This window comes from Arachis ipaensis, chromosome B2 (genome assembly GCF_059453495.1).
Source record: "Arachis ipaensis isolate K30076 ecotype BB chromosome B2, ASM5945349v1, whole genome shotgun sequence".
Classification (NCBI taxonomy): domain Eukaryota; kingdom Viridiplantae; phylum Streptophyta; class Magnoliopsida; order Fabales; family Fabaceae; genus Arachis; species Arachis ipaensis.
The window spans coordinates 113,836,681-113,853,969 of record NC_142437.1 but is presented as its reverse complement, the minus strand read 5'-3'; the positions used below and the strand labels follow the sequence as shown (position 1 = coordinate 113,853,969).

The 17,289-nt window shown below is 39.9% G+C and overlaps 2 protein-coding genes across 4 annotated transcripts in view; one reads left to right on the top strand and one right to left on the bottom strand.

Moving 5' to 3' along the window:
* The window catches only part of LOC107625872 (probably inactive receptor-like protein kinase At5g41680), a 71,367-nt gene extending 54,547 nt beyond the window's left edge, over positions 1 to 16,820 (top strand). The window contains exons 2-5 of one of the 3 annotated variants that reach the window (XM_088503857.1): positions 14,567 to 14,675; positions 14,753 to 15,685; positions 15,921 to 16,492; positions 16,673 to 16,820. In XM_088503857.1, coding sequence (XP_088359983.1) covers positions 14,567 to 14,675; positions 14,753 to 15,685; positions 15,921 to 16,477 — 1,599 coding nt within the window. In that variant the 3' untranslated portion in view covers positions 16,478 to 16,492; positions 16,673 to 16,820. Of the gene's footprint in view, positions 1 to 14,566; positions 15,686 to 15,920 lie in introns of those variants that run through there. The other 2 variants (XM_088503856.1, XM_021116255.2) reach the window with 2 other exon arrangements.
* LOC107625873 (uncharacterized) lies at positions 5,235 to 6,877 on the bottom strand. The gene is made up of 9 exons (XM_021116256.2): positions 6,854 to 6,877; positions 6,645 to 6,742; positions 6,464 to 6,548; positions 6,274 to 6,348; positions 6,091 to 6,183; positions 5,869 to 6,003; positions 5,641 to 5,762; positions 5,430 to 5,499; positions 5,235 to 5,339 (listed from the first exon to the last, which is right to left on the bottom strand). The coding sequence occupies exons 1-9, from the start codon at positions 6,875 to 6,877 to the stop codon at positions 5,235 to 5,237; spliced, it is 807 nt and encodes a 268-aa protein (XP_020971915.2).
* Positions 16,821 to 17,289: the final 469 nt, after the last annotated feature.

The window sequence follows — 17,289 nt, the reverse complement described above, 5'->3', positions numbered from 1 at the left end:
TCACAAGTAGTTGACAGCATTCGATGATTCAGCCTTTATTAGAAAATAGACTGTTAGTTAGAACAGCCCTAGATATAGCTAGATAATAACTATATACTTATATATACATACAACATCCCAGGTCCTGACCTGTTCAAGAGGTCCCTAAGCTGGCACCTAGGCTAGCCTAGACTCTATACTCACCTAGTCCCTCTAAACTACTAAAGCGAGGGAAAGTACGTTCTAAGTCTTCAAAACTCAAGTCAGGTGGAACGTCATCAGAAGGTGGAACATCATCTACTATTCCTCTACACGATCAGACATTGCCATATGACATCTCTCTGATACCTCATCAGGTAGCCATACAACAGGAGTCTCGTTCACAGGATTTAGGCTAAAGTGCGCATACAAACAGGGTGCAGACGTTGGCTGGTCTCATAGTATATACATATAAACAGATAAAGAGATTCACCCTAGACTCAGAAGACTACCTAGAGCGGAATCCTCTTTGCGAAACGGTCATCGGTAGATTACGGAAGGGTACTCCTGCTTCCATCTGAAGGGGGAAGGGAGAGAGAAGGGGTAAGAACTGGGGAGTTCTTAGTAGGGCCGGGGTTATTAGTTAAGTTCATTAATTTGGGGTCGATTAGCAGACAAATAACATAATATAGCGAAGCAGTAAATAGAAAATAAAGATAGAAAGAGAAAGTAGAGACAACAGAAAGCAGAACACAAACAAAAGAATACAAAAAAATAAAACACAGAAATAGCATGCAAGCAGACAAACATAAAGAAATAGACCACACTCAGAAAGGAATGCAACAGAGAATGATGTGCAGACAAGAATGATGCATGTCTAGCCCTAGTGCAGGTAATGAGCTCATTTGTCGGTTACATACCCGCTCCCGACGTTACCCAGCAACCTCTGTCTGGATAAGGCTTTCCTGTTGGCAACACCCACTGCAAGCAACCTTTGTCTTGCAGGGCGGCACTTATTAGCCGATATACGCCCAACAGACTCACTGTAAGCAACCTCTGTCTTACAGGAGCACACTCATCTCGATACTTCTGTAAGCAACCTCTGTCTTACAGCAAAGCATTATAGCAAGGTATCCCAGGAAAGCATTCTCAGTGGTCGTACCACCATCTATCTGACCGCCTCAGTGCAGCAGATGATCATACAAATAACTCTGGAGTTGCCTTAATGCAACAAATGAATAAACACATCTCTTGAGTTGCCTCAAGCAACAAATAAATATCTCTTGGGTTGCCTCAAGCAACAAATCATCACATAACTATTCTCATTATCATCATTCATTATCATTCTCATTATTCATCATCACTTTGACATTCTTATGCAATACCTCTTTCTTTCTCTGTTCAATCATACTATACAAACTCTACAGCTTTTACTTTTACAACATCTTAACTCAAACCATTTCTCTTTATCACATTACTTTTACTTTGCTCTGATTACTCTTTTCTCTGTATCCCTTTATTCTTCTCTGGTTACTCTGTTCTCTGTGTTTCTTTACTCTGCTTTGATTTCTCTGCTTAACATATGTATTTAAAGCTTATGTAAATTTCGGTATGAATAGTTAGCCTATCCCAAGTATAGGTTCATTAAGTCTATACTGAAACAGTTTAACTTTTCATATTATACCTAGCCCTAGTCGCAACTCAAGTACTAACTAAGTTGCCCTAGTTCATTTAATAATTACTTCCTTGCCCTTTCTAAGATCTAAAAGGTGTTCTTCAATGTTCTTCACCACACTCAAAGTGTTCTTCGTGTTCTTCGTAAATTCTTCAGATTCTTTCTCTGTTTGTACTCGTTTTTCAGTCTTTTCAGCAACCGATTTTTACCAAAATTCATAATAAATTAGCAGCCACTAAAACCCCATATTTTCTACATGATTTAAACACAAATTGAACCCCAATTTAATCCTAGGGTTTCGTTTTCCCAGCTGCCCCAAGAACACACATTCATAGCTTGAATTTCATCAAATTTCATCAAATTTTCACCAAAATTTCAACAAGAATTACTCATACAAACAATCAATTTCAAGCACAGCCAAACCATATCATAATCACACAACTCAAATACAATCAATCAAGATTAAATTCTTCAAACCCTACCTGGTTTTGCTGCTCCTAATTCGTTTAGACTTTCAGGTGGTCCTTAAGCACTTTTTCCTCCTAAATCACATCAAGAACAACTTTAAATCCAAAAACCCTCAACTAACCAAATCTCACTCAGCATGTTAGGAAGTGATTTCTAACCTTAGACTTAATGTAAATTCACGTTTCTTGGCCCTCAAGTCAAGTTAAGCATGATTCCTAAGGAAAAACATCAAGAAAACACATGTTTTGCATGGTTTTTCTTGAAAACCGAATTGAAGAGGGAGGAAGACAGCCATCTCACCTTATTTTCAGCCTTGATATGTTATATGGTTATGTAGAGGAAGAAGAGAGGATCATTTTGGTGAAATCGGAATTTTGATTTGAGTTTTAGCTCAGAAGAAATCAAGCTTTGAAGATTAAGTGTTCATGAAGTTTTCTCTCTTTTCTCTCCTTTCAATTTCGGCCACAATGAGCAAATGAGGCAGCCTTGGGGGTATTGGGGGTATAAGGTGAGTTGTGATTGGTTGGCTTGGAGGTGGATTAAAATAATATTAAAGTATCTCAGGTGTATAACTACTAAAACTAGATGTATCGGAACACTCGTAAAAACATCTCTAAAAATTATTTTCTAAGCTACTAGCATAAAAGACACTAGTAACATATTTAATATGAGAATAAAATATGTATAATGAGGCCTTAGCATTGCTAAAGTCATCAGAGAGTGCCGGTGCTATGCTGCACCAGTAAACTGTGAACCCGGTTAAACCGATTTCCTGTTTTTAACTAAAACAGACCAGGTAACCTTATAATATTATTCAAGAAGCTTCTAATACTAATATAATGATAATATTATTCTATTATCTCTCTCCTCTCATGAATCGAGTCCGGTTCGTCAAACAGAGACTATTTACGAAAATCAGAATCAAAAATGCCAACCGATACGGTTCAAAAACTAGGTTCTTCACGATTGCATTATCGAGCTTGCCTCAGAAGAGGTTCTAGCTTAAAGATGACATAATGACAATGAGGATTGAGATACTTGATGATATAGAAGAGGTGTTCCCTTTACTAATCTTCCAGAGAAATCCGTGCCTTCGGAAAAGATCTCGCATACTCGAAAATCAGGGTTGTTACACAATGTTTCACGAACATGTTAACTTGTAACCCGGTAGCATGTCATTTGATTTAACTGTGTCGTGATTGGAACAGTGGTATATGTTGAGACAAGTAAAGAAATTAAGGTAGAAATGTTAACTCGTTTTAAGTGAACAAGGGAGGCTGTGCTGTTTCCTACTTGCTGAAGTTAATTACTGGTATCATTTTTTGCCTAGTGGCTTATATTTTGAACAAAATATAAAACGTCCTACATGCTTGCAAGATCAAACCTCGCCTCATGTCGAATCTTGTCTCAATAACGTGTCTAGCTCAGCGGTGAATACATCCTCCATGGTGAATCGGAGAGGTAGTCCTTGTTGGCGTGCTCCGTTCTGTGGCGGGGGAAGTGGGGGGAACTTCTTCCTTGGGGGCCAACACATCCACCAATTCTATGCATCCCAACCTTGCTCTAGGCACCAAAGCGAACCGTCGCCGCAAGAAGGCCACGGCAGTATGTCGACTCCAACGAGGGCAACGAATGAGGACTTGTTTGAATGGTGGCTGCTCCAGGTACGGGGGTTCTCCTGAGATGTACTCCAATATTTTCTATTTCGATGTATTAGCAATTCGGACCTGTCAACTAAACCATGTGCCTTTTGGTGTCGAACAGAATGTGATCGGTCGTTGCTCCTCGAGCAAGATGCAGGGCGGATTTCCCACGCGTGGAACTTGATATTAAGCGGGGTATTAACACGCCCCGAATACTTTGTGTGTTGCCAAATTTTGTCTTTGTCGGTAAAGTCTGTGTTGCTAAGTGGTCGTTGCAAATTTCAATAGTGTGTGATCTGTTTTTCTGATTTATTGTAACTAGATTTCTATAGTGTGTTGGTGGTGACTCTCTTAGTGCTGCCAGCGAAAACGCAGCATTAGTTGAGGTTTTAGTTGGCTTTTTTTAATTTTGTGTCCAGAATAATTTGGCTCATACTCATTTTCCATACCTGTCACTTTACCAAGGATCTGTCTTCACCAGAATAATTTGGCTGGTTGTAATTGTTCTGGAATGTCTTAAATGCTCGTCTCACTATGTCCATATCTCCCATTTTCTGCATAATGCATAATTAAAGATATTAAATATTTTCCCACTGTACTGCTCATGGACATGTGCAAGGATTTGTTAGCAACTTTTCTGCTCTGGCCAGTTGAAGTAATTTGCTTCCTTGATAAAGATGGAGAATCTGCATTTTTAAACAGGCCAACTGTAACAGCTGGGTCTGTTGGGCCAACAATAACATTTTTTTTTGGCCTTTTTTATCTGGGTCCCAAAATGAAAAAGCAAGAGTTCGAATCCTCGTTCTGAGGGAAACGAATGGTAGTCACAACCCCCGGGCTAACATCTTTGTTGTCAACGTATGTGCAAATTAAAATACGTGTAGAAACCTTTCACCCATTAATTTACTTGCATTTAAGTTATTTTATTTTTAGTTGTTAACTCATCCATTGTTAACTTAATTATACATCTTTTTAAAAAAAGAATTATAAAGTTAGATAATTTTTCTTTTCCAAAGCGAATAAAATCTGTTAATATTATTTCTCAGTAAATACGTATAGTATATACTAATACAATAGATATGAACGTTGATGTTAATTTCTTGACCATTGTTTGGTCTTTAACAATATATATTTAAGAACATTGTCGCTGGTACATAATGTCTTTATACAAAATGGTTAGAGTTGCATAATGTCTTCATACAGAATGGTGCTATAAGTCTTCCACGGCTTCAAAGGCACCTGACCTATTAGCCGAGACACGTTATAGAATTCCGAAGTGGAAGACCATTTCCTATGCCAGGTCAAGAGCTGGGAACAAAAAATTGGTCGTTTGACCTCCAAAAGTGCTGTACGCAACCCAAATCTGAACCTAAGGTGGGGCTCCAAGTTGTTCCAAAATGGCCACACGGTTGTTGGAGATGCACCAAAAAGGGTATGCAGACAATATAGGACCGAAACTTTTTCAAGGGCGATGGCTACTCGGCCTCCACCTACCAGTGAGCAACGGCTTTGGCAACGATGTCGCTGGCCATGTCGTTGTGCGACTTCATCACCAGATCTACTGCCAAGCGCATATGCGTTGCGCTGCTGACGTTCTATAACACAGGAAAACCGAACCCGACATACGTAGGTGGTTAACGAGATGCAAACCTATCATGACATGAACTAGTGATGGAGGAAAATACCTGGACACTATAATCCTGCCACAGATGGTCCCTAATCATCCACTGTGCCACCCACATGCCGCAGTCCATTCTGTTGGACAGTCACAAAAAAAAAACAATTAAGTTTGTATTCCAAAGGAGATGCCACTTTTAGTATGAGTTGCGACACTTTTAATTTTGTTGAGTCATGGATGCATGTGCAAGGCATGTGGACGGGATATTCGTAGCTCACGATTTCTGATCCTGCTGGGGCAGTTTAGGCTCTTCAAAATCGAACGTTGAAAACCTGGGTCGAGTTGAGCAGTTGCCGGAGAGCCAAGACCGTCCCAACATCAGCCCTTCAAGGTACAATTCCTACTTAAACAGGAAGAATATATGACAACGATCAAGAACCCAGCATCAACACTAATAAAAAAAAGTGATACGATCCAATAGTTGGGAATTAAACCCGGATACTCACCACACGCGTCATGCCGATCTTCCTTGCTTCTGCTTGGGCAGGATCTCGAAGCGAGTCCAGGTAAATGAGTTTCATGCGGGATACATCAATTATCATGAGATACCAGTGACCATCACACCACATCGGTTGATGTATCTACACATAAATTGAACAAGAAATCAGAATTGAGGCATAACGTGAAACCATACAGTCGAAATTAATTGGGTTAGGTAACTAACATACCCTCGTGACCATGTCCACCTTGCACCGCATGTAGTTGTTACGAAGCGAGGTGGCAGTGCCTGAGGTAAGCATTCGGCCTTCGAGTGCGGCTTGCTGAGATAAGTCAAGAAGGGAAACTTCAGCCGTTTCTTGTCAACAAATTAACTTCTGATCAACAAATTCGAAAGGAAGACCATTACATACCACGATGCTTGTGGGGAGGAACCACTGAGTTTGTTTTGAAGTCCGTATGAGCATCCAGACGACCATGTTTAGAACCTGTAGCGAAAAAAGTTATCAATGAAGAATAGGGTCAGTGTGTCATCATCAGTTCGCGTATAAAGGCATGCCATTAAGGCCACGTTATAGTATGAGGATCGCTACAGGCACGTACATCGTCCACAACCTCCGCTCTCAGAATAAGGGTCATCAGGGCTGCCCTGTTAGCGATGCATTCGCCGACATCCACTAGTAGTTCGCTGTCAGGAAACCATGCAGTCATGTCACTTAAATTGATTATTGTAAAACATTCCAACCACAGAGCCCCTATTGCAAGACCACCGCATGTTACTAACCTGTGGGGAAGATCCCTGCAAAAGACGTAAGCCGCCACAGCCAGCTCAACTGGAGACAGATTCATGTCGTTCTGCGGCTGGAATGCAAGGTTCATGGTCTGCGAAATCAATTGCAAAGTGTCACAAACGAAGAACTACCAGCAAATCTGGATTCGCATACTAGGCTAGAGTTGGTAATTGGTAGTTTAAAAACAGATAGAATGTCGCACTCGGGGAACTTGTTCGAGTTTCATCGCCATCCCCTGCCAACCATCGAGCACGTCCTCGTTCTCTGTGGGATAGTAATTGCTCTGAACCCTAGTGGGGAGACGCATGCATCCAGTGCCTTCTTTAGGGGGATTCCTGCATTTTAGGCTATCCCACACATGCTCGGAAGTCAAATCGACCTGCAAGAATCAACTGGATTATTAGGCTATCTAGAACGAACATTTCATGGACTTCGCATATGCATGCTATGAATAAACCCCCTTATCCTAGAAGACCGAACCACTTCCGGCGAGGGGCTTGCGGGGGACTTTTTCTGGGGCCAGAGGTTCTTTCTTGTGGGTTTCTTCTTCCGCGAAGAGCTGAATGTAATATGGTCAACTGTGAATGTCATGTCGCTGATAGGACGAGATGACAGACCCTTGCCCTGCCTCGGAGTTCATAGCTGGCTGTCGATGGTCCGCTTTTTTGACATCGCAGTGGCCTCCCCCTTGTAGCACCTGCAAGTGGCGCAGTGCCCAAATGGAACCGGGTTCAGGGACACAGCAGAATTGTCTCTTCTCAGTAGCTTGATGGCATCTCTCACTTCTTGTACAAGGGCATCATGCCGGGACAGCGTGGCCGAAAGTTTCCTCATCTCCGTTTGCATCCCGGAGACACTTGTCACCATACTCATCGCGATGGTTTCGCAGTCTTGCAACAGTACGTACCACATCACACAATCTTGCACTTCCAAATAGGTGACACTTTTCTTACTAAGGAAAAGTACCCAACTAAGACATACCTGGTTTTTGGGAGCACGGGAGGATCGGCAACTTCCACATGACGCGACTTCATCCGCATCTCTGCCTACAAAGCCCCTGTAAAATTCAAGTGAGAAGAAAACTTTAGCATACTATCCCATGTATGTTCCATGCATTGTATATGTTGTCCCTTAAATAAATAACTACATATCTTTATCTACCTACTAGTGTTAACACACGACATCTTCCTCGCACACGACAAGGAACATTTGGAACTCGATCCAGCCACCGGTTCCGGTACGGGAAGTGGTCTGTCCCGAACGTTTCCAAACGACTTCTCACCGAAGGACAATCGACGTGAGCGCCTGCAATACCCAGGAATTTCACCGGTTAGCCTAGGACCACGGCATATATGCCCAAGCCATACAAAAACCTCCATCGAGGGTTCCTCTTGTGCACCCCCTTCTCCTTTCAGCTTTTCAGGGCCAGAAATCGTGTTGACAGGCCCAGTAGAATAAGGGGTACATGGTTGTGTCCACTATAACCCGCTGGCCTTCACATTCTTTCGCGACCACAGCCCAGATGGGTTGCTTTCTAAACATGCCTATTTTATTGGGCCACACATGCATGAGCCTGCGGCAATGATGACCCTCATAGGGCCAACTTGATTCAACACATGTTCACGGAACCCTAATGCTACAATGGGGACAGAAAGCTATTTTGAAAAGACCAAGTTTCCAACACCGGCGAGATAGTTACTAGGGATAGCTTCTGAAGGGAAAGACGTAGGTATGGCACTCGACTGCCCTGACACTATTGAAATCGTAACAATATGGAAGAAACAAAACATAGCTAAGTGTGGAAAGGTATCAACTCACATGGGTTCGAGCTACGAGCGAATCTTTGATGTGGTTTCTACAGACGAATAAGGAACGTGTCCGCCACTCAGGGATCCTTTCACGGACCCCCAACGAAGCGAGACTGCTCTGTTTTGTCCTCTTCCATGGAAAGATTCTTGCGTGCCGAGAAACAGTGGCGAGGGAATAATAACGTCAGACCCGGACACTGCCAGACACCAGCATGGAGGCCATTTTCGTGGAGGAGGTTAACAGGCGCAAGTTCTTTTTCGTTTGTGCAATGCCTCGTGGAAGTGTTGTGATCTTCGTGCACCACTCCTGCTACCTCACCCCATCCTCACATAGTCATCACTTGAGTTTCCCTTTGACGAAACTACCCCTTACATTTTCGACACATTCATTCGCATTGAATTACTATGACCATGAGGTCTTGATATTAGTGGCGGGAAACCACAATAGCGGGGGATGAAATAGTCTTTCTACAAGAATCACAACCCCATGCATGCTACAGTACACCCATTGTGTTGTCCATCAAACTATCGCGTCATACCTGCTTTAACAAAACTCACAACGCACAAGACGACGCCGTGTAGGACCTCATGGGCCCCGCAACTTTACCCAATTGTACATGCATCAAGAGGCTGGCTTATTTGAGATGCACAATGTATGGCATCATTGTTATGATCGGGGCAAATTCGTCCATCCAAAAAAATGCCTAAGAAAGTGGCAGTATAAATATCTGCCTACCGCTACTGCACCACAATGCAACACACAAAGCCGTTCAGGGTTAGACTAGAAAACACCCTTATCGGACCTTCAAAACCATGGCACTCCACAATAGGGAGAGCCTCAGCCCACTAAACAAACACCACACACGTTACAAAAACCTGTTAGGGAGCAATATAAACCCCTTCCATGTTTTCTTGGGATTGGGTGGCATTGGGAGCAAACACATGACTTAGTTACCTTTCTCGTTACGTCGGATCCATTAATGGGTGCGCCCCTCGACAAATTTCACATTTAAGAAGGTCGGGGTGACTTGCAAGATTGCCGCTCTACCAATGTGTCTAGCGACAGTGAATGCAAGTTTAGCGACTCCCTGCTATAGGTTGGCACCTCGAGTGAGCGATCTTGGAGAATAGCAACCGATGCCGACATTAATCTCTTGGTGTATCTCGAGTTAAGACCGTACGCGTTTACTTTTGTCTGCCTCAATAGGTGATTACTAGTATACGTTTTTCACTATTTGGCTCTTCAAAGAATTTTTTTAATTTATTTTCATGTATGCTGAATTATGGCTGTGGCCATATGTATGTGCAAATTAATTAACCATTCTTATCGTATGTACATGTCACGTGATGCATTGACCCTTTATTTCGTATTCTTGTTTGAACTCAACCATTTTTTATCGTGGCCGAACCCATTTTTGAACTATGACGATCTTGCCTCTGGTCGATATTCGCCGGTCATTCTGCTTCTCTCGCACATGCTGCATAGGTTAAAAATAATTCATCACTACGTTCATAGCGTTGCTCGTGACAAGACACACATATTATACGCCGTAACACGGCAAGATCAACACACGGCTAAGCATAAACAGTTGCCCTCGAAATGCTCACTGTTGCACGGCCATTAACTCTCACGAGCAGAAATCGTGCCTTGCGCAGGAGGGTGTGAACAATACTAACGGTGCCATTATTAAAAATGTGATCTAAAAGGGGCGGGGGGCCGGAAGCTGTCCAACACAACCGCTTTCGCTCGCTAAGGTAGGCTGATCATGGCTCTCCAGTGCATGCATCCTTTAAACTTGTACATGCTCGGCCAGGTCAAACGCTAACTTTCCATGTCTTGCTGAATGGCTTCCCAATGCAACGCACATGCAACTGTAGCGGAAGCATATGCCGCGGGCAACCCTACAAGCATCAGATGACACGTGCATGCTGTGCTCCCACCGTCCGCAAGCCAACCCGGATCGAAGCCTACTTTAAACAAGAGCTAGTGAAGCATGCAACGACGTCATGCGAAGCCACATACCAGGACCTTGTTATTTGACTGTTGTAATACCCGTGTTAATATGTTGAGAAAAATTTTATCCATACAAGTATAAAAAATTTATTTTCATGAAAGAAACGTAAGCGATTATAAGCCACAGGATTTCATGTCGGGATTAGGCTTTCGAACTTGTAAAGAAGAAAACAATAACATTCTCGTAAATAAAATTATGAAACATAATTATAGGAAATCATTTTTAAAAATTAAAATTAAGTTAAGAATAATTTCCACCTTCTTTTTAGAGGTTAGGTATAAAATTATATAAAGAGAATAGGAGAGTTTAGTGCCCAATTTTTGCTTTTTCATCTTTACGCTATTAAATAATAAATTTTTAAGTTATTATTTCCAAATGAAAGAATTAAATTTTTTTACTTTATTTTAACATTCGTTATCTAAAATTTGAAAGAATTTAATATGTTTATTTTTATATTTAATTAGGTATTAAATTTGTTGCACAAATAGAGATAATTAATTTTTATACTTGCTATTTAAAAATAATATTTTTTTAGATATATAAAAACATAATTAGATATTAACATAAAAAAAATTTCTACTGATAGTTATAAAATAAATTAATTTTTTTAAAACAATTGAATCTTGATTCTAACTTCTAATCACAACATTAGTATTTTTTTAATTTATATGTAATAAATATTTAAAAGAGAAGAAGTGAAAATATATATTAAAATGATAAGCAGTAAAAATTTAAAGTCAAATAAGAAATATGTATATAATAACATTTTTATTTAAATTATATTATGTTGTTAATTTTATTTTCTGTAGAACATAAAGGTAGAGAAAAATAGAGACTGTGAGAAAACAGAGAGATAAACAAGAAGAATGAGACATGGAGTTTGTTAATTTTGGAAGTTAAAAAAATTTTAATTTTAATTATAATAAAAATATCTGGTGACACATTTTGATTAGTCAAATTACTAATATAAAATATGAATTATAAATTATACATAGAGCGAGAAGAATAGAGAGAAACAGAAAAAAGGAGAGAGGTAGATAAGAAAATATAAGAAGAATGTTTACTAATTTTAGAGGAAAAAGTGTTCTCCAAATTCTAATAAGAGTGTCCTGTGACACATTTTAGTTATTAAATTAGTTAGTAATATATTAATATAATATATATTATAGCTATATTTCAATTCTAGTATTTCAATTTTAATTTTGATTTAATTTAAATACAATTAGAGAATGTTATGTTGTATATTTTGATTGTAAAATTCGTAATTAGTCATTGATAATGATATATACGAGAGATAGAATGAGTGAAGGAATGAGAGAGATAGAGAAAGAAAGAGATAAGAGAGGAGATTCCATTTAATGCTTCCTTCGAAAGTTTTGTCCCTCTTCCATTTAATGCTTCCTTCGAACGTTTTGTCCCTCTTCTCTATCCTCTCTCTTGCTTTTGGTCAATTCAATCTATCAAAGATGAAGATAGAAGAAATTGGAAGTCACGGGAAAAGTCTATGAAGAAAGTCTAACAAAGATCTTTGCTTCAAAAGGAAAGATTTGAAGAAAGTCTTCAAGATTTTGTTACCAAGAAAAGACGCGATCGGATTCGGATAGGAAGCATATCTTCCTTGGTAAAAAGTTCACTTCTATTTTTATTCTACCAACAAGAAGATAGCCTCTGAGTCTCAGGCTTTGAAGAAGATGGATGAAACAATTATGAGAGAGATGCACGCAACAGATTCGGGCTATCTCTCTCTATCATCTGATGAATCTGCCGCTAATTTGATGTTGGACAAGAAGACAGTACTACGGTTGAACGTGATTCAACTTCGGAAGCTTCACTCTTCTATATTAAAGGTGAATGGCCGAGGGTTTAAGGTAAGGAGTGAGAGCCATGGTTCTAAAAACCGAACCGGACCGACTAGTCAAATCGGTTCAACCGGAAACCAACGATGCAAGCGGTCCACTCTTCCACCCATAATCGCTCGACGGAAAATCGCCGGAAAATTGCTAGAAAACCGCCGAACCGATTGAGAACCGGCCCGTTGGGCCAGACCAGTAACCTGCCGGTTCAAATAAACCAACGCCGGTTTTTAATTAGTAAAAAAAAAAACCGAAACGTATCCACTCGTGAACCAACCCCCCTCTTCACCCAATCCTTCATTCATTTGTCATTACTCACTCCCTGTACTGGACAACTCTTAAGCAAAGGAAAACCCTAGCCCTTCATTGCCGCCGCCGTCCCCAGGTCCTCAGCAACACCGCTGCTTCCTCTTCCCTGTGTTGTTTTCATCTTCACTGGCACGTTGTTTTCATCTTCCACTTCCCCAGGTAGCTCAGCACGTCATTTTCTTCTTCGCTACCTTCTCGGCACGGAACCTAGTTTAGTGGCCCTGCTTTCAATTCTTCGCCTCCGCTTCTTCCTTTTACATTCTGAATGTTCAGTCTTCTTCTTCGTTTGAAGTTCTTAAATTGTTGTTCAATTTTTGTTCCATTTCTCTTGTAATATTTTGTAAATTGTAATTCTATGCTGCTGATGGTTCTGTCTTATATTTGCTGGTTCCTGATGGCTGTTAATTTTTTTTCAAATTTACTGATGGCTCGCTGGCTCATGTAGTCTGTTGCTTTCAATTCTTTGCTCTGTTACTGATGACTCTGTTACTGATGGCTCCATGGCTCTGTTAGTTGCTAATGGCTCTTAATTTTTTGGTTCAAATTCACTGCTAACCATCAAATTGCATTATTCATGCAACTGGACTTCGGTTTGTCTCATCACTACATTCTCCCGCTCTTTCATAACTTCAACCGAATCGAAAACGTCCCCCTCCTCCAGACCGATCCGGATAGCTCTTTAGATTTTTCGTTGCAAACTCGGAATACCCTAACAACCAACTGCTTGCTGATTTTACACACTGCCATTCACCAAGACTTTATTCACTTCGGAGGCATACCCACATCTATACTGATCAAACTGACTCTTTCTATTGCCTTCTTTTAATTAATAGTAACAGCTAGAAGTCAACAAACCCAACATCGGAACACTCCATACTAATCTTATACAATGTTCAGTAACTATGGCGCCAACAAATACTTACATATTTAAATCTTGTACTATATTATTTAGTCTACGTTCTAATAAATAAATAGAATCAACACATTTAAACTGCATCTAAACTGTATTTATATTAAGATATTTTTACATCTCAACGTTCCAGCGATATTGCATGAATTATACTTTTACTGTTAATCTAGTAGTACCATACTCAGGTATTTAATATTCGTTATCTTTATTCATTACTTCTTAAATTATACAAAATTAACCTATAACGAGTATAGCACTAAAACAACTACTTCCTCTTTAATAAACTAACTCTTCAATGTTTCCCAAAAATTTTGTCCAGGCGCATTTGTCCTTTCTCTCCCTTTATTTTGTTCGTGTTCATTTGGGTCCTACAACCCTTTTTTTTTTTTTGGGTCAACGGTCAAACAACACAAAATCACTTAATCTTGCACTATGCTTTTAACTCATTTCACCCTTTCTACCATGATGCCTCCGCGGCCCACTCATATCCAAGACCTCATATGGAGTCCATCCAACTGGGCCCAATCCTCGCACATCCAGGCACAGCACCTACTATCTAAACGGAGTCAATTTCCTTCCAGCATGAGCTACTCGGCTTCGTTGTCGCTTCACGTTACACCGTTCAGCAAACACTCAGCTACGGCTCCTCTGGACACCTGTCAGCACAAGATAACTCCAAGAGGAATATCTGTATCATCGCATCTGTACACTATAACTCCCCTTCTTTTTATTCAACAACGTCGTGGAGATATAATAAAAAGGAAAAGCATAGGTAGACAATGAAAATACTAAACAATGTGAATAATAGATATATCGGATGTTTATTTTACTATTGTATACGCATGATTATTCTAATATTAAGATTTAGGTAAGTAATTTAGAGGTGTAATATGTTTTGATTTGATTGGTGGTTGTTTATATTATTCAAAAAAGTTATTAGTTACCTAGTATAACTCTAAAAAAAATGGATATGAATATAAAAAGAAAAAGAAAAGAAAAGAAAAAGAAGCTTATTTGAAGGAACCAAGAAGCCTCCCATTCTCGAATCATGGTTCAGACGCGTTGACTCTGTCTCCATACAAGAAAGCAGTTTTGCTAATAATCAACTTGGTACACCAACAAGTAACAAGTAAGAACTTTCTCTGATCTGTTGCTCAAACCTCACACCAATCAATAGCTAAATAATAAAACAATTAAGTATGGCAGCATCACTAGTAGGAGGAGCTGCAGTAGGTGCTGTGTTTGGAGAACTGCTAAAAGCGGTCCTGGCAATGAAAGACAAGGCCATGATGTTCAGACAAACCTTAGCGCACCTGAGAACAACGTTAACAGCAATCGCTCCTGTGGTCAAAGAGATAGAGAACCACAACAATGAATTGGGTCGTCCAAAGGAAGAGCTTGAATCCCTCATGAGAGAAATGGAACAAGGCACCAAGCTCGTCTACAAGTGTTCCAAGATCCGCAAGTTGAATTTCATCGCCAGGATCCGGTACCAAGAACAGCTGGTGGCGTTGGTAGAATCTTTGGTCAAGTTCTTCATGATTGATTTGCAGGCTCAGACAGCCAGAGATTTGAAGGAGACTCTGCTTGAGGTCAGGAAAATAAGCAGTGAAGTGAGTAAATTATCCTCTGCATCACATTTACGGTGCTCTTCTTCTGGTCACGTCTCTTTATCCGCTGATTTGGGCCATTTAGAGATACACGAAACAAGTTCGCCGTCTTTGGGATCTAATGCTTTTGTGAATCGCCAGAGCCAATCCATTTTCAACACAAACATCAAAGCCGACGAGTCAAGTAGTCCAACTGACTCTGTTACAATAACGTTCCCCGATTTCCAAGGGTCTTCTAGTAATTTCCATATTGATGAGTTGTTAGGTGCTTCGGGAGAGGTTCTTGGGATGACGAGTTATGGAACGTTTGCTTACAAAGCGATGTTGGAGGATGGGACGACGCTGGTTGTGAAAAGGCTGAGAAATGTGGTGGTGGGGAAGAGTGAGTTTGATCGGCAGTTGCTGATTTTGCAAAGGCTTTCTAGGCACCCGAATATTATGCCCCTTCTTGCTGGCTATTATTCCAAGGATGAGAAGTTGCTCATTTACGACTACATAGCCAGCTGCAACCTTTCCGATCTGTTGCATGGTAACTGCTTTTCAACCCCTTACTCTCATACCATGAGGTTCTGCATTGGAATTCTTTTATTATAAAAGACAGAGACATAAAATTTTATAAAATGAATTCACTTATTTAAAATGAATACCTTACTCTACTCATACTAAAAATGTAATCAAATTTAACATAAGGTATATAGGAACTTCTTCGATCCATAGCCCCATGACTTTCTTAAACTTATATACCATGTGCAATATGGTTACAGAGAAAAGGAAGAATGGAATGCCACTACTAGATTGGGATTTGAAACTGAAGATTTTACTTGGAGTTGCAAAGGGTGTTGCTCATATCCACTCATCAAGTGAAGGAGAATTTGTTCATGGCAACATTAGCACATCCAATATACTTGTCACAGCAGATATTAAAGGTTGCATATCGTATTTTGGCTTGCATTCTATATTCAGTGGCAAATCAACCAATCTTTTTACACGAAATAAAGGGTATTACGCGCCGGAGGTTATTCGAACTGGAATTCTGACTCAAAAATCTGATGTGTACGGATTTGGTGTTGTTCTTTTTGAGATACTAACTGGAAAATTGTCATCTGAGTATAATAATAATGATCTTCAGAGCTCATTTAACAATTCGATTCGCGATGACATGCATGGTCGAATGCTAAGGAAGATGATGCTACTAGCAGAGGCATGCATGGCAATATCACCTGAATTGAGACCTTCCATGGATGAGGTTGTTAAGAAACTGGAAGTAGTCCAAGTTGTTGTGTCATGTATTGTGTATGGTTTGAAGCCTTTTCCATATTGAGCAGAATTTAAAGTGGTTATTAGGAAAAGTCTAGGGGCCAGCAACTTTGTTAAATTTTGGCCAGCATCTAACCAGCAAAGAAAAGTGAGTAATTGGATGAAATCTCACACTCATCTCATACCATTAAAACTATCATTCATGGCTATTTGATGGCTACAAATCACAAAGTTGCTGGCCACATAACATTCCTCGTAGTTATTATATACACTTTTTTTTTTAAGGAAAGAGAGGGTTAAATTCATGAGGAGCAATGATATTTATCCCTGCCATATTTTGTATATGGTTTGGAGCTTCTTCCATTCTCATTAAATTTGGATTGGTAAATACCCATTTTGCTAGTCCATGTGCTACCCTATTTCTATTTCTTTTCACGTGATTGAAACTAAGTGATCTAAATTCAGCAATCAGAGAGTCTATTGTCAATGAATGACCAAACCAAGTGTCATCTAGCTTACCTTGTTTGAGTGTTTTCACCACTTCCAAATTGTCACTCTCCAAAATAACTTCAGTGAAACAACACTCCCTTTTCCATATTCTTCGTTCAGTTTCATCACTGATGCCACTTCTTCCTCAATTGGCTTCGTGCTTCCTCTGAAAATCAAGAGATTTCAGGCTCTCTAGAGTTAGTTCAAGAGGAAGCAGAATAGGGACCACTGTGAAAGAATTAATTAAGTGCTTTTGAAAAAGTAGAAAGATATGACTTCTTCTTTCAAAAGTTATTTTATTATTTTTATTAAAAAAAAATTGACTTCAAAATAAGAGAGACCATTGTGCTACTTTTAATTTTGGCTTTGTGAAAAATGTTTCCTATT